At 35.9% G+C, this 25,434-nt stretch overlaps 2 protein-coding genes across 2 annotated transcripts; one reads left to right on the top strand and one right to left on the bottom strand.

The window, feature by feature from the left end:
- The first annotated feature begins 19 nt into the window (after window positions 1–19).
- On the top strand, window positions 20–14,892 carry arv1 (ARV1 homolog, fatty acid homeostasis modulator). Its single transcript, XM_039747674.1, has 5 exons — window positions 20–171; window positions 2,494–2,613; window positions 3,159–3,312; window positions 6,855–7,076; window positions 14,572–14,892. The coding sequence occupies exons 1-5, from the start codon at window positions 64–66 to the stop codon at window positions 14,676–14,678; spliced, it is 711 nt and encodes a 236-aa protein (XP_039603608.1). The 5' UTR covers window positions 20–63; the 3' UTR covers window positions 14,679–14,892.
- A 7,287-nt stretch (window positions 14,893–22,179) lies between these two features.
- fam89a (family with sequence similarity 89 member A) lies at window positions 22,180–25,225 on the bottom strand. Its single transcript, XM_039747675.1, has 2 exons — window positions 24,611–25,225; window positions 22,180–23,909 (listed from the first exon to the last, which is right to left on the bottom strand). Exons 1-2 carry the CDS (start codon window positions 24,860–24,862, stop codon window positions 23,634–23,636), a joined length of 528 nt encoding a protein of 175 aa, XP_039603609.1. The 5' UTR covers window positions 24,863–25,225; the 3' UTR covers window positions 22,180–23,633.
- Window positions 25,226–25,434: the final 209 nt, after the last annotated feature.

The raw sequence follows: 25,434 nt of genomic DNA on the forward strand, positions 1-25,434 counted from the left end.
CATTCCGGAAGGAAGGAAGAGAGATGTGTTGAAGGGTAGTCGGTTGGTAACTGCAGCAATGATATGGCGATCGCTATTGCGAGTGCACCTTATAGGTGTATTGAGTGTTGCGAAGAAGCGATCGAACTGTACAAGGATTATACCAACGGGGTCCTGAAAATTAGTAGATGTGTAGGTTTTTTTTGTTTTAGTGATGTGCATATTGTTTATAAACTTTGTATGGGTAAACGTTTGTATGTTTTTTGTTTACACCGTAAAATACTATAATAATAATAATAATAATATTTCATTACATTTATATAGGTAATAATATGTTGTGATTATACTTTTTATCACTAACTGTTAAGTATTTTGAACAGATAGGAATTAATATTGTAGACATGTTAGTAATCTTTACATTCTGGAAGATTATTTTGGTGTAGCTACATGAAAGATTGCGTAAGTGTTCAATGAGCATTTCGGATTTAGGAATAGTGTACGTTATCAGCGCTTTTCGTGCACATAAAGCTAATTAGTATCAATCATTTTTCTCAGTTTGAGTGTATTCATGCAAGTGCTTTATTAACAAGACCTTCAAAGATTGCTGAAGTGTTTCAATGTAGTTTGCACGCTCATTTTGGGGATTGCGTGGGCTTTTCATCGTTTATGTAACTTTGGTTCGCACAAATCAATGACATCAATTTATTTGTCCCACTCTTCAGAATTGGCTCTGTTTTGGTATGTACATAAGTGGGCTTTTTGAACTGCATGTCCTGTCCAAAGCTATTTTTTGAGTTATGTCCAATGCAAGCAGGATTGGTTCCAGTGCCCTAATCATGTACAAGTAGTTTACAACATATTCACCTTTTCAGTTTTGCATGCAGAGCTACCCGTTTAGTAGTAGGGTCACACATGAGTTCATAGGGCAATATTGTCACATATACAGACAGCAGTTAAATTAATGCTAACATGTGCAAATCAAAATACAGTACAGCACGTCAGTCTTTATGACCTGGGAGTATTACTGCCTTACTTTAAAACGTCTGCATTTCTTATCTGAAATGAGTATTCTAACTTCTTTAATTTTAATTGAAGAAGAATCATCAGTTTCTATATCGCCGTCTTTTTTTTCCCCAGTAGTCCAATTTCCTTTGTACTTCTGATAGTTGGAAGTGAATCTGCAAACTTGTTTCATAGTCATTAGCGCACCATAATAATTCTTGATTAGCTATAAGTTTACCACGTTTGTCCCACATTTATCATGATTGGAATTTAAGTTTATGATTGTAACAAGTGTTGATACAATTAAAGTTACATTGTAAAAGTATGACCTTGAAAAATTGATTAGCATTAGAGAAGTGGAGCTGAAGGAGCAGCTGACGGTGTTGATCAGTCTCTTTTATTAGTAACTACATGAGTTGCACATCTGTGACTAGTAAATTACAACTTCAGAACTTTTAGAAAAAAATAGCATTTGATATCATGAATAAGTAAATATTAATTCCACTTCTTAATGGATATCAGTATTACATTTACAAAATACATTGTAAATCACTTGGGCCATTCTTGAGTGATGCCCAGATATTCTTAACTTTATTTATATTGCTGTTAGAGGAGCCTGCAAGATTTACCAGTTGATTAGTACAACCTAAGCAGTATGGTAGGTATTGCATCGTTTAAATTAAAGAGTAAATTAAAGGTAAATTCCTCTTTCCCAATTTAGTGCCCAGAATCTATTCTGACATCATTGGACAATAGACAAATAACAAGAACTGGCCCTGAATAGGAGGCCAGTCTATTACAGGACACATCCCACACTCATATTAACTCCTACTGGGCCAATTTAAAATTAAAAAAATAAAATAAATCTTTGGATCATGGAAGAAAAACCCATGTCACCTCCACACAGATAATAACCAAGTCAGGATTTCAACCCAGTGTTCTGCAGCTCTATGGCAGCACTTCTAAAACAAAATGAAAGTAAAGTTCTAGCAAAATGCCATTAATTAGTTATTTTGCTTGGACTCAATCTCTTGGAGAGACTGAAATTGAATAGTGGTGTGTTTGGCTTACAGATACTATTTGTGTGGAAGCTTCATATAGTTGCATTTTTTTAACCTAACTGTGATGCTGAGCGTTAACTACCTAGTACCATCTTTCTCTGTAATTACTAAAGTCACCATTTCACTTTTCATTGATATTTGGCTAAATGGTACAGCACATACTGTATGCATACTTGGTGGGTATGCTTGTAAAAATTGTTAAGGTGGCAGTATATTTTGAACAATCTATTTATGCAGAAGTGTGCTGTTCCTAATTTTCCAATATTTTGCAAATTTAATGGCCTTACTAAAGTATAAATTTTTTAAATGAAAATTATCAGTATCTGTTGGTGGATGAGACCTTATTTTTGTAAACCAATGTATTTTTATGAATGTAGATTTACAAGTCACTGATGCTAAGTTCTTGCTTATGTCTAAACTGAAACACTTTATAATTTTTTTCATCTTTTAGTCATCTTGCCAAAAGCCTGTGGACAAGTATATTGAATATGACCCTGTTATCATTTTGATTGATGCTATATTGTGCAAAGCACAAGCTTTCAGACACATTATCTTTAATACTGAAGTGAATGTGAGTAGCTTTGCTTTTTAATGTCTTACAGCAAAACTGAAATGTTATAATATTCTTACTTTTAATGGCTAGTTGTCTCTTAGGTTCATGTGCTAAATGAAATAATTTAAGGTTGTCTTTTATTTGTTTATATTTAATACATAAAAGCAATCCTGAAGATATGATACTTGCAAAACATTACACATTATGTCTGCCATTAGAGAAAGAAAAAATCAGTTAAAGTTTTTGTTAACCTGTTTTAAATACACATCGTTAATCACTCTCTGATTTTAAGACGGCAAGGATGACATAAACAAAAATGTATATTGATGTTTAAAATGTAATGAAGTAGATCTTAAAAGTTAATAAAAATCTATTGCATTAACTACAAGGCTGCAAGCACTGTTTTAAATTCCTTTTAAACCAACAAAGGCAATATGTATTAAATTGTTAGAATGTAAAGTTTTATGAATGTTTGACCAAAACTGAGTATTGAAATGGATGTGTTTTACTGAATAGTCTGTATGTGCATGTGTGTATATATTAATTAGCTTTATCTCTTGTAGATTCATGGAAAACTTGGTGTTTTTTGCTTATTATGTGAAGCCTACCTAAGGTGGTCACAGCGCCAAGGTGCACAAAGAAGCAGTGACCCTGCAGATTTTATCCGTTACACAAAAGAATGGGACTTCTATCGGATGTTTGGACTGGCATTGTTTGGTAAGGGGTGATTGAAATAACTTTCAGTGTAAACTTTTATTTATGGGTTTGCTTAGTAGTGTTTGGGGTCTGGTTAGATTTTGTTTTTTATTCTCTGCAATCAATCATTGTAGTCACCTAGCACCTTTTCCATTTAGATGGAATTATATGTTCTGAAACGTTTTGTATCAATGAGTTGATCTCTCCAGGAATTTTGTCCTTGTGTGTCCCATTGGGCTAATTAACTATTTTACGGGCAGGTCGTGGTCCTGTTTTATATAATATCATTACCGGGTGTTTTTTAGTTGAATGACCAGACAAAGACCAATCCGAAAGTGACCAGAATGAGGTTTTGGTTTAGTTGGTAAGTCTGGAGGCTAGGCTGTGTTAGACCATGTGAACAGTCAAATTTGGGTTTCGGGTTGCAGAATGTTGCTTTACTTCTAAGGATGATCTGTTTCATTTGGAACAGGAAATGAAAAAGTGAGAGCTAAATGAAGTAAATCTTACCATCAATCACAGTATTGCTCCAGGAAGCAAGCCACTTTACATACAGTGCTTTCTTCTTCTTCTTCTTCTTCTTCTTCTTCTTTTTCGGCTGGTCCCGTTAGGGGTTGCCACAGCAGATCATCGGTCCGCATATGGATTTGGCAAAATTTTACACCGGATGCCCTTCCTGACGTAACCCTCCCCAAAGTCACCAATTACCTTTCTCGCAGTTGGAAACTATACTCAGCAAAAAAAGAAACGTCCGTTTTCCAGGACTGTGTATTTCAACAATAATGTTTTAAAAATCCAAATAACTTTACAGATCTTCATTGTAAAGGGTTTAAACAATGTTTTCCATGCATGTTCAATTACCCATAATCAATTAATTAACATGCACCTGTGGAATGGTCGTTAAGACCTTAACAGCTTACAGAAAGTAGGCATTTAAGGTCACAGTTCTAAAAACGCAGGACACTAAAGAGACTTGTCTACCGACTGTGAAAAACACCCAAAGAAAGATGCCCGGGTCCCTGCTCATCTGCGTGAACGTGCATTAGGCATGCTGCAGGGAGGCATGAGGACTGCTGATGTGGTTAGGGCAATAAATTGCCATGTCCGCACTGTGAGACGCCTAAGACAGCGCTACAGGGAGACAGGAAGGACAGCTGATCATCCTCGCAGTGGAAGACCACGTGTAACAACACCTGCACAGGATCGGTACATCCAAATATCACACCTGCGTGACAGGTACAGGATGGCCACAACAACTGCCCGAGTCACACCAGGAACACACAATCCCTCCATCAGTGCTCAGACTGTTCGCAATAGGCTGAGAGAGGCTGGACTGAGAGCTTGTAGGCCTGTTGTAAGGCAGGTCCTTGCCAGACATCACCAGCAACAACGCCGTCTATGGGCACAAACCCACCTTCGCTGCACCAGACAGGAGTGGCAAAAAGTGCTCTTCACTGATGAGTCACGGTTTTGTCTCACCAGGGGTGATGGACGGATTCGTGTTTATCGTCGAAGGAATGAGAGTTACACCGAGGCCTGTACCCTGGAGCGGGATCGATTTGGATCGATGGCTAGGGCCATTCCCCCCAGAAATGTCCAGAAACTTGCAGGTGCCTTGGTGGAAGAGTGGGGTAACATCTCACAGCAAGAACTGACAAATCTGGTCCAGTCCATGAGGAGGAGATGCACTGCAGTACTTCTAGCAGCTGGTGGCCACACTAGATACTGACTGGTACTTTTGATTTTGAGCCTCCCTTCATTCAGGGACACATTGTGAAACATTTTTAGTTTATGTCTTATGGTGTTGACTCTTTTAGTGTTCATACAAATATTTACACATTAAGTTTACTGAAAGTAAAAACAGTTGAAAGTCAGAGGACGTTTCTTTTTTTGCTGAGTATATATCAGTGGGATTCAGGGTGGCCTACGTAAGATAACAATATATGCATTTTTTTTTTCACTTTTTATTTGTTTGTGTGCCTTTTGACTGAATATACTTAATAGTTTTCCTATAAATGGATACCATAGATACTGTATTTTAGAGAGTAAAGCCTACCAACTTAGCTTCTCTGCAGAGATACTTAATGCTGACATGCCATGAGATTGAGACCCCAGACTGAGCATAGTTTTTAGGAAGTAACTCAATGATCTGAACACATGCCATATCTGAATAACCTGAATATTTTTGAGTTCTTCACAATTTGTGGAACAAGAGCTGTGTCTGCATGCTTGGCATTAGGCAAAAATAATCAGGTTGATTTGTGAGCTCTGTCAATAGTGCATTTTGTTCCAAAATATATTATGACTGCAAAAATAAGGTAACAAGGCAACAGCAAGGTTTACATAATATCCAGTGTGTTAACTTGAATGTTTTATTTATGTTTGTAGATAATATGGAGGTGGCAGAAAAAGTATGGTGCTTTACTAGACTGTTTTGATTAAACGGTACCTTAGTTTTCATTCTCATCCAGAATGTATTTTGTCTGAAAGATTAAAATCAATTGTACACATTATGAAGACTAAGAATCTTTATAGGATTGTTGAGTTTACCCTAAAGGGCTAGATATGACAGTTTAGGCTAGTTGTATATTTTCTCCTCCTCCACTTCAAGATAATCCAGTCAGGGTTGTTTTGACAAGCAAGTTTATATATTTCCCCAAGAGCCTCCCACTGTGGGTGTAACAAGCTTGAGCCTTTGGAAACATGTCTTTGGTAGACTCAGGACATGCCAGAGTAACCCCATTCCTTAGATTGCCTACTTGCTCCAGCAGTGGTTGTTAAGTGTTAGTGAAGAAAACCACAGGGCTTCCTAATTAATATGACAAGTGGATTGTTTTACAGTCCTCATTTGTACATAAAATATTACTTAAAGAACTGTAGTTTTATATAGGGTTATATGTATTATATGTGTCAATTTAAAATGTGGTTTCAGTAATTCATACCTTATTTATTGAATTTGTATAGTCATTAAAGTTACAATTTTCTATTTTGACCAAATTAGTTTACATGTAAAGATAACAAAGATGCATAGATATAATTGTGCTCCCTTAGTTAATATATTTCAGTTAAGTTTCTTCATTTTCATTTTCTGTATATATTTTAATTTAAATTTTTAATGGTTTAACGATTACAGTTAATAATGCATTCAATACATGTTACAGCATGGATCTGGTCTTGATCGTTATATTCACCTTCAGTATTGCTTGAAATCAGGTTAGACAGAAATTAAGAATTCCTGCCCTGAGTTTCCAAAATAGATATTTCCCACAAGGAAATAAAGCAAAAACATTCTTTCATGAGTTCCTTTTATCTTCAAGGAAAACAATAGGACTTTGAAGCAAAAGAAAGACTTTCAACTATGCTCAACTTTAAAAAAGCAAAATTAAAACATTTAAACACAAATGTCCTCTGTATTTGTGTCTAGATGCTGATTCCAACATACCTTTAACATTGCATATACAAAATTGCCTAATTATTTATCTTCACTTTTGGTAAATGTTATTTCATTTGTAAAACTCAAAAGTTCTAACATTATCCATGTATTTGTTGTTCTTTTTTCTTAGAGCTTGTCATGTTTCTAATGGGAGTGTTTGCTTTTTTGTGGCCTATAAAATGGTATGCGAATATTGATCTCGATTCTGCAAAACTTTTAAAAGCACTGCTTTTGTCAAGTTATGGAAAACTACTGCTTATTCCTGCTGTTATTTGGGAGCATGATTACTCAAATCTTTGCTTCAGCCTCATTAAACTTTTTGTACTCACTTCAAATTCCCAAGCGATCAGAGGTAAATATTTCAATGTTTTTATCATAAATTAGTTTGTTTTAGATGATTTTAATATTTTAGATTTGTGCCTATGCATTATTTTGCCATTGTTCATTTCATTTTCTGACTATGGTAAACTGTTATTTTTATGTACACCTTTGGCCTGCTCTGTGGTCAATATGTAGTTATTGCCATATCATCTTTAGATACATCTTTGAGCCTTCAGGTGTGTTTGCGTAAATTGTGAAAAGCACCTACTGTTATTGTCATCTCAGTATGACATAGCTTGGCTCCCATTGGAAATTTGCTGCACTTATTCTTCAAAACACTTGATGATAAAGTTTGATTTTCATTTAGCTTGTTACAGAATTTTTTTTTAAGCATTGATATATTTCCAAAATTTTGTATCTTAAATAGAGAAACTTTCTCTGTGTCAATTAAAGATCACCCTTTCAAATTCACCTTTGGAGAGGTTATGTCATATTGTTTATTTTGTACATTATCCTCTTTTATTTGTCTGATAACCATTCCCAGTGTTTGAAGTAAGTGTTAACGATCAGAAATGTAGTTCTGCTGCTTTTAAAAATCTAACATAGGGATTCACTCACTTTTCATACCACCCCTTTACATTCTAACTCTGTTGGTCATTCACTTTGCAGCTTTAAAATTATCAGCTCTTTTTTGTGTGTGTCAAATCCATGGAGAATGCCATTGAAAAACTCAAATCAATCAATTAAGCACCATATTAAATTACATATTTGTGTATTTTCATAAAGTGGATGCCTGAGTTGTTCAGATTGGTCAGATTAATTTATGGCAGGGGACAGGGCTAATATTTGCCATATGCAAACATTAACTATGTATGCATGTAGCACTGAACTGTGACCTTCTGCATGAACAAGATGCAATAGTACCACACACTCTAGAGATCTCTTAATGTACCTTGTCTCAGTTTATCATGTTATGGACATATAAATTGTGAAAGCCATGACAAACACAACACCACGTCTAAGCAAGGTGATCATCTGGAATGCTGGAGCTGATTGGTTATCTAAAAAATGTTACTTGCCACTAGTTGTAAATGGGTTGTAGCATATGTAAGTAACTTGATTTGCTTGGGTCATCTATTGACAGCACAGGCAAAGCTTGTAAGAAACCTCTACTAAGAATAAAGGTAAATATTTACAAAGAATCAAAATGCCTTAACAATTCTTCATGAAAGAAAATATGAAAAAATGCAAAAGCAAGTCCAAATGTTGTCAGTTTTTAAAGTTTTATCAATAGGCTCAATATAATCGCGTTTTTTTTTCTTTTTCTAATATTGTAGTTTCCTATGGTGACGAATTAATAACCACAAATGCTGGAACTGTTTTTAAATAATAATTATCTAAATTGCCTTACATCTCTGTAGACTACTGAAACTGCTGACAATTTTGAATGGAATTACATCAAATTTCCAGACCATTTTAGGTCATCTTACGTTAATCTAATTATATTTCTGTGTGCTTTTGCCATTGGGGGTAAGGAGGCTTAAAAAAAGAAACAGGAGAATAGGTGGTTGTACACATACATTGCAGCCTCCCCCTACTTCTTTTTCCCCACTTTAAGTGCTGGGCAATCCTGATATAGTAAAAAAAAAACCCAATGCAAGTTATTGAAAATAAAGGAGAGTCACTTAGATTGATGAAAAGTCTCCATCATCTCAGCAGCTTGCAAGAACCACTGCAACAATAAGTCACTTCTATAGCTGCGTGGAGTCCTACCAAATAAGTTAAATGATATTCGTACATGTAAAAATAAAAACAAGACAATATGTAAAGCAAAAGCTCACTTAACATATCTAGAAATGAATCAAACAGGAAACGAGTTATGTAAGGGTTGTGGCTTTGTAAACTGTTTTGCAAACAGCGAATAAACATGTGCTTAGTATTTACGTTACATTAACTTAACTTCATGGCTTAATTATGTGCAGAATATCAGGATTCAATATTTCTCTGAACACTAATTTACCGGCAATGTGCCACAAGGACCTGCTATCCATCACGATCAGTTAAAGCAAACATTTTAAGCTTTAGACTTGAACATTAAATTTGAAGCCTTCCCCAGGGATTTGTTTCATAATTTTATGTTTAAAAAATATAGACCGCCACTACCAATAATTAACAATAGTAAAAATGCAATTTTGGCATCACAATTGGAATCCAGTGTCTATAAAAGGTAGTTCAGCCTCTGTAAGCCTATTTTGCTTGGTTTTTAACTACATTTTAATGTAAAATAAATATGTGCCCAGTTTCAAAATTGTTAACCACGTCCCTGAACACAAATGAATGCTAAGTCAAATATACGATTTCTTACTACTACTTACCATTAAACCAAACAAATAAGCCTGTAATTCCTCTCAACAGTGCTTCTTATGTGAAGTCAAATAAAGTTAACTATAAAATATTTTAACTTATTCTTCTCACACTTTAATTTCACCTGCTAAATGAAATACTTTCTAACATTTACCATATATTAAATAAAACCACCAGAAGAGACTCTGATTGTATAAATGGATGTTTATTTAATGGAAATAACTTTGATTCCTGTGTGAAAAAGCAAATTAACGTTTTAATTCCATAAGCAGCAACCCATTTTTAAGCAACTGTGATGGCAACAAAAAAAGCTCATTCTGTTACTAATCAGTCTCTTATAATCTGCTTTGAATATTTTGAATTTGTGTCTCAAGAATATTGCTTCAAAATGCAATTTGGCTGGTCTTACACATACATCTTGCTTCTTGCTGTGCTCTATAAGCTCTAGACTTCACTTCTGCCATTGTAAAGTACAAGGGGGCTTTGCCCCCTGCTCGCTTCACTCGCCTCACCCCCTTAACAACCACCCCACCTGGGCGTGCTATGTGCCGGCCACTTCATGTCTCTGCCGCTCATGTTGTGAAGGGGGGGTGGGGAGGGCTGAACATACGCTAAGGAGATGCGGTCGGATCAGCTGCTGGTTTGCTGCTGCTGCCGAGCTACGTGTTCTGCTTGTTGCACTGCTCGTTGATCATTTAAAAGCCCGTACAGCAGCTGTCCTTTTGTCTCAGTGCCTTGTCACGCAGGATGTTAAAGTGTATCCGAGAAAATCACGTGTCGTCTCCTTCCAAAATTTTTTTTTTATAATAGAGAGATTTGTTTCTCGTAATCCTTTTTTGTTTATTTAAATGATCCCATGTATTGCTCCCAACCCCCCAATACCCAAATATTAACTTGCAGGGTGTCCTGTTTCTGGCTCTCCCATTTACTCCAAATTGAGTTGAAAAGAGACTACTGTATAAGCTATGAAACCTTACACTTGACCGTTGATATAAAAGTATCCTTATAATAGGTAATGTTCCATTTTTGCCAAACATTACATTTTTATTGCTGTCAAAAAGTTGCATTTTTGATCTCCTCCTCTCCCAATAATTAATTCTGTTATCTACAGGCTCTATAATGTTTCAAAAATTCAGGGTGACACAGAAAAACGGGAACTTTTGAAATGTGTAGTGGCAGCCATGTACATTTGGCAGCACTGCGGAACAGAGACCTTGAGCTGTAAACTATCTCGCCATTTAGTAATTTAGTAATCAATTGCAAGGCAATCAATGGCAGCTGTGCGAGAATTGTTTGGTAACCATGTCATGTCAAGATTTGGTGATATTCCCTGGCCCTCAAGATCACCGGATTTGTCTGTTTGTGATTATTTCTTGTGGGGCTACCTTAAGAGTCGGGTCTACACAACTCGGCCAAGGGCACTGAATGACTTGAAACAAAGAATTCAAGATGAAATTCGTGGTATCTCAGCTGAGATGTTGCAGTGATCAATGGGGGACCTCAACAGCAGATTGGAAGAATGCATACGTACAGGAGGATGCCATCTACAGGACGTAATTTTCAGACATGGATAATTTGGATTACTGTCTCTTAAAAGGCAAGTTGTAGTGGTTCAATTGCTGTCAATAAAATTTTTTTGTTGGATTTCTTCAATTTTTATTGGGTTTTTCAAAAGTTCCTGTTTTTCTGTGTCACCCTGTATAAGAAGTTATATTCTTTTTTGGGGCTATTTAGCTTGTATGTTATTCACATTTTAGTGTGTTTGTTTGTAGTACTGGAGGTTTGAAAATTTGTGAATATTGTTCTGGGTTGTTTGGGGCATCATTTTGAGATTATAAGAACAGTCAGGTCACCATAGTCTTGACTGTTTCTCCATTTCTTGACTATTTTTAATAACCCTCACAAGATTGATTGAGCACACACCACATTCCTTCCTGTACTTACTTCATCGGCTGAGTTGTCAAATCTTGTAAGAAATTTCATTTTGTATAAATTAAGTAAAATAATGTTACCTGTGTTTCAACTGCATAAATGAACTCTTTTATATAATACATGTAAATTGTCTATGTAAATCTTTTGTTTAAAAAGTTAAAGAAATACTTCTCAGTAAACAAGAATGTCATGATAAAATGTAACATTTAAAGACATATGGTAGATATTCATTAACTTTATAGCATAAAGCATCATGCAAAAATATGAATACTCTTTAAAATGTTTCAAATGTTGCTGAGCTACTTATGTTTACATGTTACTTTAACCCTTTTTTTGCACAGCTATTTGCCAAAGCTTCATGAGCTATTGCAATTCTTAAGTTCTGAAATAGGAACAAAATTGCCCTTAACATGTTTATAAGTGTGATGCCACTTACCTTTTCCTGTGTAGCACTGTCAGTTTAATAATCATTGGTCACATGTTGAATCTAAAGCAAAAGTAAGAAATGTAACACTTATGAACATTATAAAGCAGGCAGAGATAAAATGAAAAAATGCCTAAATTAGGAAAAGTGTATCAGTCCATGTTAAAGTGTTTCTCTCTGATGATTTCTGGCTTAAGAAATGGAAGCTGCATCACAGCATAAAAGCACTAATCAGATGAAAGGATGATTATCAAAACTCAGCCTTACAACAAATAGCTGTGAAGGCAGCAGCTCTGAAACCAACAGTTAATTTTCAAAAAGACTCGCAGACTTCACTAGGTGAGAGTAGGGTACACGTTAATTGTTAGGTTATTTAAGAAGCTATGTATCGCAGTGGCATGAGTCGGAGGGTAGCAAGAGAAAAAAAAACTTCACTTAAAAAGAATAATTTTAAGGCCTGTGTAGAATTTTTTCAGAAAATACAGGAGTGAATCAGGGGACTTTTTGGAAGAAGGTCCTATAGTCAGATGAGTTCAAGATTGAGCTTGAGATCAAAGCCATGTAAAAACTTTATTCCAAACTATGATAGTGACAGCGTCATGGTTTGAAGATGCTTCTCATTAGTAGGGACTTGCAGCCTTTAGACCTTGGAAGAAAAATTCTTGGTGCAGTAAAGGAAAATACTGTAAATGTTTTTAAATTGCTCATTAGAAGTTTCAACTTCTACCCTGAGGTACATATGAGGCACTAATTTTAAAACAGTAATCCATGAAGACTACTCTAGAAAAGGGTATGTAGGATGAAGCAGATCTCCCAAGGAGACTGGGCAAAAATCAGTCCTAAAACTGCAGCCATGGCAAAGGTGTCAGAAATATTAATTTCATTATTTATGCAAGCAGCATATTTAAGTTTCTAACCTTTATTGCGTTATCTGCAAACAAGTAACTACTTTTGTCTTGAATACTTATAGTCTTAAAAATGCAAGTTTTCAAAGAAGCTACATTTGAACAAGATGTTTGTCATTTATAATCCAGCATATTTGAAATGCTTGTGATCAGAATGCGTTTGTAAGCATTGCATATTTTTGAAGTAGCCATATTCAAAGAAGCATGCTTTAAAAAAAACAGTGTTTCAGTTAAAATGTTGCCATAGGTGAGATTCATAATACTAATAGATTATCAAAATTGGGTCAAGACTAGTTGATGTGATTTGTTTAATGAGAGACTAATTAACAAGAAATGTTAACATTTCAAACTCAAAATCTCACCTATTCATAGTCTTAAGTGCAAAAAGCAAAGGTATATCAAATGTGAAACAAGTTAACAGGGGCAGGAGATAGAAAAAGTAAGAATATAAAAAAAAAAAGTGCATGACTGTTTTTTTAATACACGTTTTCCAACAAGCTTACATAAAAGGTCATCTTGTATTTTGTTAAAACAAGTTTTGCTCTCTGAAGCAAGTGGGAAGATTTTTAGTTTTTAGTAGATCACCATTTATTTTCCAAACCTGTTAACTTCATTAAAAGGTACTAGGTGCCAGAGCCTATCCATGCATCAGTAGGTATAAGGAACAAGCCAACTGTGGGGGAAAAAAAAATGCCATTCCATGACAATGCAGGAAAACATACACATTCACATTTGGTTCAGATGGACCTGAGTCAAATTACAGTTCCAGATCCATCTAACCTGCTTAGGTTAGGGATGGAGGAGAAAACTTGAGTACCACAAGAAGTCCCTCACTGGCACAGCGAGAATGTGTAAGTTCTACAAAGATCTTAGAAAGGCCAGAGTTTGAACTTGATATACTAGAGTTGTGAGGCAGCAACACAATCCACTTCACTACTGTGCTGCTCTTTATTTATTTGATTTCGGGCAGTTTTAATATTTAGCAGTAATTATCATATTTGTGGATTGGTTTAATATATTAGTGGCAAACAAATTTTCTTTGGACCACATGAGCATGATTATGTAGCAGACTTCTGCCTTAGTCTTGTTACAACCATGCAATCATGTCAGCTTTTGATACGTTATTGGGCAAGCCTTCTTGCACTCAAAATTAAGTGGATATTCTGTATGCTCATATGAATGCAATCACAGTGTTTTATTACTGTTACTCCTGGTAAAGACTTTGGGTTAAGTATGCTAGATTTTGAAATATTATCCAGAGTATATGCAAAATTATTTGAATATAACAGATTTTCAGTGAATTTTGGTTAACTGCTCACGGAATGCATGTAGAAATTATTTTTTCCAAAAGATGTTTTTCGGAGTTGAATAAGATGGATAATATAGGTCACCACACAGGATGCTGGCATGCCTTATCACACAAGCCATTTCAAGGTGTACATTAGTGACCATTTCCTTTTAACAAACATGTCAGCAAAAGATTCAGATCTACACAGTCTGTTTCTTCCTTCCTGTTGTGATGCAGATACCATTTCCAGGAAATGTTAAGTATGCTATTTTGCCAGTTTTTTGGTTTTTTTTTAAAGGAAGTGGGTTGTGTTCTCATTTATTCCTTGTAAAACGTCTTTCGACTATGCACAGGAGAAGCTTTGAACTAATTGTTTCATCATGTAAAAGAGAAATGTATATTATTATACAAAATACTGAATTTTAGTAATCTCTGTGTGTTTGCATTTTCTAATTTATAAATATTAAGAGCAAAGTTTATGATAGAATGTCAACACAACTTTCATTTAGTTTTAAGATGTTCTATATATGTTGTTTTTGCGGTAGTAATAGTGAAAGTCTTTTTTACCCTTCATTCTTTATAGTGTATTTATTTATTTATTTATTTATTGCAGTCATCCTAAACAGCAGCAGGTGGCTCTCTCTCCTCGCTGTGTTAAGTGGATTGCTCATGGAAACGTGTATGGCTTACATGTTTCAGAAAGTGGAATGGAGCCTTTAACACTCTGAGGTGCTACAGTTTATCCCAAGGTCTGTCTGTCTGATAAAGTCAGCTTGTACTGTGAAAACCAAAAGGACAAGAATAAGTGACAGTATGCTATAGACAGTAAAACTAGAAACCAGTATCCATTGCCTCTCCTGATTGTATCTGTTTGTTTAATGTTTACTTTGTGCTGCTTTACTTCTGTGACTATTAAATTATATAAAACTGCAAAGCAAACTGTGTTTTTGATATTGAAAAGAAACCAATGATGCGGATATAGTTTTCTTTACTCTGCCCTGCATGTAGATTTCTTAACTGATAGGTTGTATTTGCTAAACGTACAGGTAATCCTAAATTGGTAATTTCAGTCTCTGACCTGTTGTTCTCTTCCTTTGGTTAGCTTCTGCATTTTGTATGTTGAACCAACACAGGAATTACAATAAGTTCAGTAGATTTTTATATGTATTGACACATTTATTTCAATCAAAGGTTTTTTTCAAGAATTTGCTATATTTGGCAATATTTTTATGTAGCACTGTTTTACTATAACATTTTCAAATAAATTAACACTATGAAATTACACTTTGTGTATGACAAAATTACACATGTATAGGACAATTTAATGGGTACAAGAAGTAATGAAAAATATTTTGCTGGCCTTACTTAAATGTAGAAGATTTCCAGGTGTAATGTTGAAATGTCACTGCTATGCATACTATACTGTATATAGTATATGAAAATTGTGTTGTAAATAATGAAACATTTCTATGGATTTATAATTTAATCTTATATATAAATGTCTAAGTGTGGATGTGTATGTGTGTCTCTCCGGCCCAGAAGTGAGAGGTGGAGTCGGGGGTAAGGGCTCCGCCTCTGAGGAAACAGAAAACTCGCTTAGCTGCTAATACACAAGCGAGGCAAGCAGGTCTACAAAACAGATTCTCCTAGGAGAGAGATGCCCAGAGTAGTTCCTTTCAATTACCTGACATCTCTACATTTCGTTTTTTTTTTTTTCCTGATGATTTCAATAGTTTCTAGGACCCCAGGCTTACACAGATAGTATACAGTATTTATAATAATTTATAATATAAATTTACAACACCATTTTTTATGGAAAATGTTTTCAAACAACTGAGTACACAACCTGAAATGTCCATTCAGTAATACCCCATTCATTTCAGGTCTCTTGCACTTGACCCACATTTAAACCATGTTTACTTCCAGCATGTAAGTAGGCTGATTTTTGTTTTCTTAATTATAAATGTAGAGAGTACAGCACAGATATGCTGCCTGTGAGAGCGATCAGAATAAACACAAAGTTGTGTTTCTTCCTGAGGCAGAAATTTATAATTGATTTTTGTGCTAAATGCAAAAGTGATATAAAAGTGAACTAACAAAGACTGCTGTTGAGTTGACAATTACTGAAGTTTTAAATTAAAAAATTGCCTGTTAAAGAGGATTTATATTCAGCTTTTCTCTAAACAGAAAATGTGATTTTTTTTTAATATTGAAAGTTAATAAACAGAGCTATTGACATGGCCTGGTGTGTGGAGTTGTAGAGCCACTGTGGCATGCACTGGCCAAATTAAAACCACAACTGTCAGTGAGTGACCAGCTTGATACGGTGATCAACAGATGAGGCATTTGGCAATACAGTGGCTGTTATTACTAAATATCGTGTTCACTCTAATCCTGCTTTTCTTTCACTGTACATTTCAGCATAAAGTATTGTATTTTTCACAATATGGAAGCTAAGGTTTGTGATATGACATGCGTATCTGCAGCTAGTAATCCACAAAGGGAGAAAATGAATCACATATCTTAAAATAGTTTTTTATTCCTAAGCTTTCATCAGCAAAACAAGTGTCATCATCAGAGGAAAATGATTAGACATATAGGATTCAAAGGCAATATATAACAAATGAGGGGGATGCTGATCATACAAAGTCTTTTTAAGCCTGCATATGCAGGGTTCATGTCCAAATGTCTGTTAACAGTGTTTTCATTTGAGAGCTGATTTAGCCAGCTCTCTGGCCTTTGATTCCTGTATGTTTAATCATGTTCCTCTGATGAAGACACCTAGTAAGTTGTCGAAAGCTAAGGAATAAAATAACAATTTTAAGAAATGTGATTCATTTTCTCGCTTTGTGGATTACTAGCTACAAATTTCACAATATTGTAAAATTTCTTCTTTCCTTTAATGTTTCACATATAAATCATTTGGATTAATCAACATTTCTCCCTCATTCAAGTTGAAAATAAGAATTTGATGTAAAAAAAAACTTAATTGCTACTGTACACTCACCTAAAGGAGTATTAGGAACACCATACTAATACGGTGTTTGACCCCCTTTCGCCTTCAGAACTGCCTTAATTCTACGTGGCATTGATTCAATAAGGTGCTGAAAGCATTCTTTAGAAATGTTGGCCTATATTCATAGGATAGCATCTTGCAGTTGATGGAGATTTGTGGGATGCACATCCAGAGCACGAAGCTCCCGTTCCACCACATCCCAAAGATGCTCTATTGGGTTGAGATCTGGTGACTGTGGGGGCCATTTTAGTACAGTGAACTCATTGTCATGTTCAAGAAACCAATTTGAAATGATTCGAGCTTTGTGACATGGTGCATTATCCTGCTGGAAGTAGCCATCAGAGGATGGGTACATGGTGGTCATGAAGGGATGGATATGGTCAGAAACAATGCTCAGGTAGCCCGTGGCATTTAAACGATGCCCAATTGGCACTAACGGGCCTAAAGTGTGCCAAGAAAACATCCCCCACACCATTACACCACCACCACCAGCCTGCACAGTGGTAACAAGGCATGATGGATCCATGTTCTCATTCTGTTTACGCCAAATTCTGACTCTACCATTTGAATGTCTCAACAGAAATCGAGACTCATCAGACCAGGCAACATTTTTCCAGTCTTCAACTGTCCAATTTTGGTGAGCTCGTGCAAATTGTAGCCCCTTTTTCCTATTTGTAGTGGAGATGAGTGGTACCCGGTGGGGTCTTCTGCTGTTGTAGCCCATCCGCCTCAAGGTTGTGCGTGTTGTGGCTTCACAAATGCTTTGCTGCATACCTCGGTTGTAATGAGTGGTTATTTCAGTCAAAGTTGCTCTTCTATCAGCTTGAATCAGTCGGCCCATTCTCCTCTGACCTCTAGCATCAACAAGGCATTTTCGCCCACAGGACTGCCGCATACTGGATGTTTTTCCCTTTTCACACGATTCTTTGTAAACCCTAGAAATGGTTGTGCGTGAAAATCCCAGTAACTGAGCAGATTGTGAAATACTCAGACCGGCCCGTCTGGCACCAACAACCATGCAACGCTCAAAATTGCTTAAATCACCTTTCTTTCCCATTCTGACATTCAGTTTGGAGTTCAGGAGATTGTCTTGACCAGGACCACACCCCTAAATGCATTGAAGCAACTGCCATGTGATTGGTTGATAATTGCATTAATTAGAAATTAAACAGGTGTTCCTAATAATCCTTTAGGTGAGTGTATATAGAGTAGTATTCAAAATTGCATCAAGCCACTTTACATTATCTGTCAAGATGTCAAAATAAATCAGTTAAGTTACACAGTTAGACTAATTATAAGCATATTACAGATTTCTATTACAGGTAAAATTGACAAAATGTGTTACTAAAATGTCAATTTCTTTAGTCAGTTATGACTTGAGTAACCTGAAAATGCTTCAGAACTGAACTGTATTAAATGTTATCTTTAGTTTTTTTTAGAAGGGCAGTTATTAAATAAAGAAAATAAACATAATACCACAGGTATTAACCATGAGGTGTGCTGTAATAGTAAAGAACAAACAATAATTAATGATAGCTCCGTTTGGCTAAAGTGGTGTACGCAATAATAAAAACATATTTTTTTTTTAATTAAGTACTTTGAGTATGCTATTTATTGCTTTTAGCTTCACATTGTATTTTCTTTATTTTGAAAGTAATATGATTTTGTAGCATTAAGATGTATTATTCATAAGTTAAACTTTAAATGCCCTACAACTCCACATTTCCTCTGTTTGCTTTTTTAACACAGTTCTTTTTTATTATTTTTCAGAAATGATTTCCAATCTTTCATTTTCATCCTTATTAAACAAATTCCTGCAACCTCTATGTTATTCTATTCCATAAAAATTGTCAACCTACTCAGATTCTATACTCAGTGAACTATGTAAAATATTCCCATTTGCAGAGTCAGCTATTCTTCATTTGTAAATTTACATCCAGATGTTAAATCACACTGGTTCAGGGTCTTTAACTTCTCTTAGACTCAACATGAACTCATTTTTAATGTTCTATCTGTCTCAGAATGACATGCATTTCTTTCTGGGACGGTGTAGCAGATTTAAAATTCCAAGAATGCAAACATCTTTTAGGCACTTCAAGTCCATACACGTAAAGTCGGCTTAGGTAAAAACGTAAGTTTACTACTTGACTGCACCATAATGTTCTGTGATTTTAAGTAGCTTTAAGGAATATGCTTGGCCGGGATTCTAATTCTTGTATGGTTAACGGAGTATGTTTATTTTCCTTGTGTAGTTATATTTATTTTAGTTGTCAGCATACAGTATAGCCCTATTATTGTGGTTATTGCCTTGTAGATAAACTTGTTACTTGCATATCCTTGAACTTGGGTCAAAGAAAGACTATGTTATTTTTAGTCTGTGTGAGCTTTAATGATGATTAAGCATTCTAGCATTGGTAGTTAGGCTTTGTTGTTAAGAGCTCTGTCCCATCCCTTTTGATCCTCTGCTCCTGGATGGATTAAAATTAATCCTACATTATTCAACTCCTAAACCCCTTTATGATGCAATATGTACTCCCTCTTATCATCCATCAATGCAAATACTTTGTGTGTAAGCTCACCACCTCATTGCAATGCACAGCAGCTGTTTTGTATCTCGTAAAATGTATTTATCTATTCATTGCACCCAAACAATGTGCCAATAAAAAGTACAGGGTGATGACATACTAGAAGGTTCAATGGTGGTTTGTTTAGTTTTGGTTGACACGCTGAAACATGTTAAATACAGCTGTAGGAGTCCCTAGAGCTGACTGTGCAATTTCACAGTTTGTCTTTGCACAGATATTACAGCTGGAGAGATATGCAGCTGAAGATGTTGGAATTTTGAAACACTGAGGTTCTTTTTACACAATGAAAATGTTTAAAAATCGCCTGTCACTAATGCTTGCATAGAAATGGGCATGTAACTGGAATAACAAGTCCTCATTGTATATACTGTCCATTAACATAAATGGACTGTAACAGCTAACAATAATGAGTTACCTATCTTTTCACATGCTTGTTTCAAAAATAAAAAAGGCAAGATGATGTAGAAAGAAATGCAGGGTGAGGGAGCCTGACACTACCAGATGTTATTAAATGGTATCTGAGATAAAGCCAACAAACAAGGACAGCTTAGTTATTTTGCTAAAAGCAAAATGCAATACTGCTTATACCCAAAGCATAATTTCTATAGAAAAAGGCCCTCTGGTGGTGAAATGTTGTTCCTTTCCCATTAGAATTGAGCTTCCCTGCAACACCAGCTTACTGTTAACACTGGTAGACCTAGAAATGTGCTCTGAATTGGCGTTTCAGGTTTCATGTATCAAATATTGGTAATTTAGATGCTATAATTCAGTAAGGTTGTGCAGACTGGTATACTGTACAAAACGAAAATAAAAATACAGTACATCAAAAGTAAATTTAAGATGATTAAAACTTGTTTATATTCCCTACCCCTTACTATAAAATACACAAAGATAAAGACTCAGGCATCGTGTTTGACGCCAATCAGATACAAAGGTCACTAAGGACAGACGCCAAGTAAACAGACTCTTAACTCAATCGTTTGCTGAGAAGCACTAACAAGATAAATGCTATCTGGCTTTGCAAATCCTTCAACAATTACTTACTTTTAGGGACTCTAGAGAAGCTTACAAAAGGTGGCTCTTCATCTGTAATATTCTGTTCTGACACCCTGTATAATCTTGATTCTAAACATAATATTCCTTTATTTGCATTCTTGTTTTTTTTTTTTTTAGATAGAACATTTCCAGCAAATAGGTCTTTCACTGGATACTGGAAATTATAATACTTAGAAGATAGTTATGCAGTCTTGCAAATCAAAGCAACATGTTTCAAATGCATGTTATACATTACTACTCATCTAGATTTCATGACAACATTTTTGTATACTTTAGATATTCAGGTTTTTATTAGAATAGTGTAGCCTCAAGGGTGGGGATCGATCTGTTCTCAACTCTATTTTTCTTTTTTTAAAAACTTGATTGCTTTGTATGGAGTGCAATAAAATTAATAAAAAAATAAATAAAAAAAAGAATAGTGTAGCCTCCACAGCCATCCAGGTTCTCTTAGGAGAGTTAGAAAATAAAAGGTTTTGTGAAATACAGGTTAACTAATAGTGTATTTGATGTATGTCAAATACAGACAACTGGTTTTGAAGCAAAGGTTATTTGTCAAAATTAACAATATATGTGACATGGGAAAGCGATGTCAAAGGATTTAATATCCAGCTTTCAAAAGAAATGCAAATAAATGTAATGGAAGAAAGCAAATCATATGAGATAAAGAAACCAGTGTAGTGCCTTCAGCCCTGTTGGAAATCCCCAAAGCCCATTTGAAAATGCAGACTATTTCTACACCCTTTTAAATGTTACAATGACACAAATTTGAGTGCACCTTAAACATATATTAAATGCATATACAGGTATTTGGATAATGCAAATAAATATATATTTGTGTGAGGTTTTGCTACTTGTTAAGATACGTGCTGATCCAGTGCTAGTGCAGTATTTGGTTTGTGTACGACTCCAGTCATTTGACAGCAGCAACATCTTTTACAGTATCTTTTTCTCCAACATTAGCTTCTTTACACTGGCTGCCTGTCAGTTTTCGAATTGATTTTAAAATCTTGTTGCTAGTTTTTAAATCTTTACATTTATCCGAATTGTGTGTTTTACACCAACCATCTAGAGTGCTTAGATCTTCTGGTCAGTGGTCTCTTGTTGTCCCTCGTACCAAGTGTAAAACTAAAGGGGACAGGGCTTTTGCAGCTGTTGCTCCTTGCCTGTGGAACTCTTTACCTCATCACATAAAGGAGTCGTCTACAATTAAACTGTGCAAAACAAGATTAAAGACTCATTTCTATTCACTTGCATTCCGTGACCTTCAGTAATACTGATGGTTTCGTCATTGTGATTATGTAACATTACTTCTATTTATCATTTTATTTATGTTCATTTATTTTATTTCTATTTATGTTAATTGTATGTTTTTCTTTTATTCTATTATTGTAAAGCACTTTAGCCACAGCATTCCTATGTTAATTTAAATGTGCTATATAAATAAATTTGACATTGACATTTTTTTTCTATTTTCAAGTACCTTAGCTTCCACAAACAGTTTAAAGATTTGGTCTGGTAGGTCTTTGATACAATCAAAACACAAACATGTAGTCAAACAGTTTCATACATATATACAAAAGACCATTTATTCTTTATTATTAGCTTAATTAGGGAACTAGAGCCAATTCTGGCAGGAGCAGATGTAAATCAAAAGCAAAAACTAAAAAACAGCCACAGGAATTTACACCAATGGCCTAAAACACTGAAATAACATTGTATGCACATCTGTACAAACAAACATATCTAGACCATTTACATAGAATCTTTAAACTGACTTTAAAACCCTACAAACCCAGCGACAATTAAGGAATTTCACAATATAGGGGGTATTGTACTCTAGTGTTTTATGTCAGTCATATTTTTTAACGACTACATTGTGTTTAGCTTGCCAAAGGGAAGTGCCCTATATAAAAATAAATTGAATATTTATGGCAGTTATCATAAAAACAGGAAGCGTTAACATGCATAACTGAACATTTTAAAAGAACACACAACATCAAAATGTCAAACACACATTACAAATTCAGTCTCTTTTTTTTTATATAAACATTGAGCAAGTCTGACAACTACAAAAAAGTCAGTTGAGTAGAATAGCACCAAATCAGGGCAGTGACCGTAACAGTCAACATTCATCTGTTCAGAAATTGTCAGTTAAAAGTCACAGTGTAATGTCTTATTGGGTCCTCCTTGCGTTTTTTTTTTTATTAAAACAGAGGTGCACAGTGTCTTTGTTGACTAGTTCGCATTAAATAATCAAGGCATTTGCTTAAATATTTGGCCTAATCAGCTCATTTTATCACCACTTTAGATCCCAAAACAAGGTACAATTTTGTAGTTGATAGCTGTAAGAAACTGCCACAGTCAGAACAAATAATGAAAACCCGTCCAAACAGATGAACATTTACATTAAAAGAACATGTCACCTAGACCACAGATGTCAAAAAAATTGTTTGATTAGAGTGCAGAAGCATGTGGACATTGCACCGTAGTGAAGAATTAAAAGTTATCTAGCAAAAACTTCATTTATTTGCAAAATAAATAAAGGAATATGTTATCAATACAAAACTGCGCCTAGAAAAGGTACTTCATACCTGAGAAATATGCTGCATATATAAATATAAACCACCTTTTACAGAATAAGGCTTAGTTTAATTTGAAAAATATGTAGCTTCATTGCCAGCACATTCCTGTTTTTAACAAGAATTATTTCCTCACCACACTAACCTTACTGTAATCTATTAAGTGTACTCTGAACTGCTATATAAACCATTTCTGTGATCACACCGCAGCACCATTCAAGTGACTATAAAATATTTAATGCTAGCCATACTCTATTGCACCATTCAGTATGGAAGAACAATTTCATCCTTGAAGTGATAGAAATGTTAATTAATTATTAGTTGTATGACTCGCATATTTTATAAAGAGGCTGGTAATATAAATAAACAGAGAAAACGAATATTGTATAGCGGCAAAATACATTTGTAGGGAGCTTAAAATTGGATTTTTAACACATTCTTAAATTGTTATATGAAACGAATCCTGCATCCACTTGTCTTTACTATTCAAAGATTTGGAAATCGACTCGTTGAGGTCCATGTGTCCACTTGGGGTAACTCCTGTGTCCTGAAAATATTCGTCTTCTTCATCAAAAAAGCCATTCTCCATGACGTAAGTGCCGTCCACGTTGGTTACACCCGACATATCCTGGCAGCTACCTTTATACTCCTGAATTGATTCGTGGAGGGACCACAGCTGGCACAGTAGGGACATGTCCTGTTGTCGCAGGCCAACCTTTGAAATAAATCAAATAATACACGAATAAAGCATAACAGTATCAAACTTGTTTTATCTAAATCACTGTCGTTTGAGGCGGCTTATGCCGATAACATCGATAACAATACAATCGTTGGGCCCTCTCGTATACATACAACACCCATTTTGGGAAAAATAAACAAACGACTAAAAACGCGTTTCAATGAGGAAAGGTACAACGCGCTCACTTTTAAGACGAGTTTAATGCTACAGATTAGCCACTATATCGCCGCTAACTGAATGGGTAGCGTAAGTTTGATTACTCCTCTCTTGTTAAAAGCAATATATCACATCAAGTGACCTGCTTAATAAAATATGTGTTTAGATTAGCAGTTAAAACAAACTCTCAGTGACAAATTCTCCTGCTGTCGTTTCTCCCGATTAGTAGCAATAAGCTACTGAGGTCAGATAAACCCCATTCGCTAATCCTTAAGCGGCCGACATAGCCTACATTTATAACCCGAAACAGATGTGATCTTTGTGAACCTTGGTTGACCAAAGCTGTCGGTTGTGCGCATTCGGGCACCTTTAAACTTTTTTTGCGGGCATTCAGATTTAATATAATAAGCACGTTTCCGTTATTCCCCACTGTACTTCCCTGACTTGTACGCCCGTTACATGTAGCTCGGACATCAAATGAAAAGGCAAGTCGCCGAAACGCTCTGCCTCCTTATCCTCACCATCTCCTTCCTGAGCAGAGCCAGGGCAGCGTCCAGGTTGGCCGGCTTGGTCACCACGGGGTGATCGCCAGAGCTGCGGCCACGGCTCAGGTCGTCCTGGATCATGGTCTTCTTAGCGTACATCCTCTCCATCTCTCTCCAGGAGCCGCCGCTTGAATTGAGTAAGCCGCTCAAGCTTTTGGGCAGCGGCGGCAGCCCCTCTATGCAGGCGGGCAATACCCCCGCCGAACTGCCGGCTGCCTTGGTGCTCATTGTTTCCTGATCCTCTTCACCGACGGTCAATCTGCCTACATGCTGCTCTTGCAAAGCCCCACTGCTCGGTAACGTAAGTAAAAGGCGACTGTGTCAACTCAGCTTTGCTCCTTTCTTCTTCTTCGTCTACCTTGTACTGACTGGAGCGCGTCCTTCATGTGGTTCGCTGGGCGGGACTACAAATAAGCAATGAGGTGCACTGAATATTCATGACATACAGGCCAGGCGCCGCTACCCGGCTCTGGAGCGGTGACGAAGGACACTCCGGATTAAACAAACAAACAAACAAACACACATGCTGTCACACTGTCGGCAGACAAAGGAGTGCCACCAACAAATGCCAAATCGTATTTCCTGCTTGAATGGGCGTCAAGTGAAATTAACAGGAGGCCATTGCTGAGGCATTTAAAGCAGCACGCGCTTTTACCTCCCGACATACAGTACTTTCTGGTGGTGCCCCTCGTGGCCTTTGTCATATTTTAAAGATTTAGTTATTTATTTGTGGAGAATTTTATTAAAACTGCGGGGGTAACAGTCCAGTGCTTAGATAAGCTTTCAGGCCTTTTCAATCC

Source organism: Polypterus senegalus, chromosome 3 (assembly GCF_016835505.1).
Source record: "Polypterus senegalus isolate Bchr_013 chromosome 3, ASM1683550v1, whole genome shotgun sequence".
NCBI lineage: Eukaryota > Metazoa > Chordata > Cladistia > Polypteriformes > Polypteridae > Polypterus > Polypterus senegalus.

What these genes read in the sequence shown, in the direction of transcription:
- arv1 (XM_039747674.1), top strand. Translation starts at nt 64, where the DNA reads ATGGCGATCGCTATTGCGAGTGCACCTTATAGGTGTATTGAGTGTTGC. An exon ending in TCCTGAAAATTAGTAGATGT is followed by an intron (nt 172 to 2,493) that starts GTAGGTTTTTTT and finishes TTCATCTTTTAG; the next exon opens with TCATCTTGCCAAAAGCCTGT. An exon ending in AAATTCCCAAGCGATCAGAG is followed by an intron (nt 7,077 to 14,571) that starts GTAAATATTTCA and finishes TATTTATTGCAG; the next exon opens with TCATCCTAAACAGCAGCAGG.
- fam89a (XM_039747675.1), bottom strand. Translation starts at nt 24,862, where the DNA reads ATGAGCACCAAGGCAGCCGGCAGTTCGGCGGGGGTATTGCCCGCCTGC. An exon ending in CTCTGCTCAGGAAGGAGATG is followed by an intron (nt 23,910 to 24,610) that starts GTGAGGATAAGG and finishes TTTATTTCAAAG; the next exon opens with GTTGGCCTGCGACAACAGGA.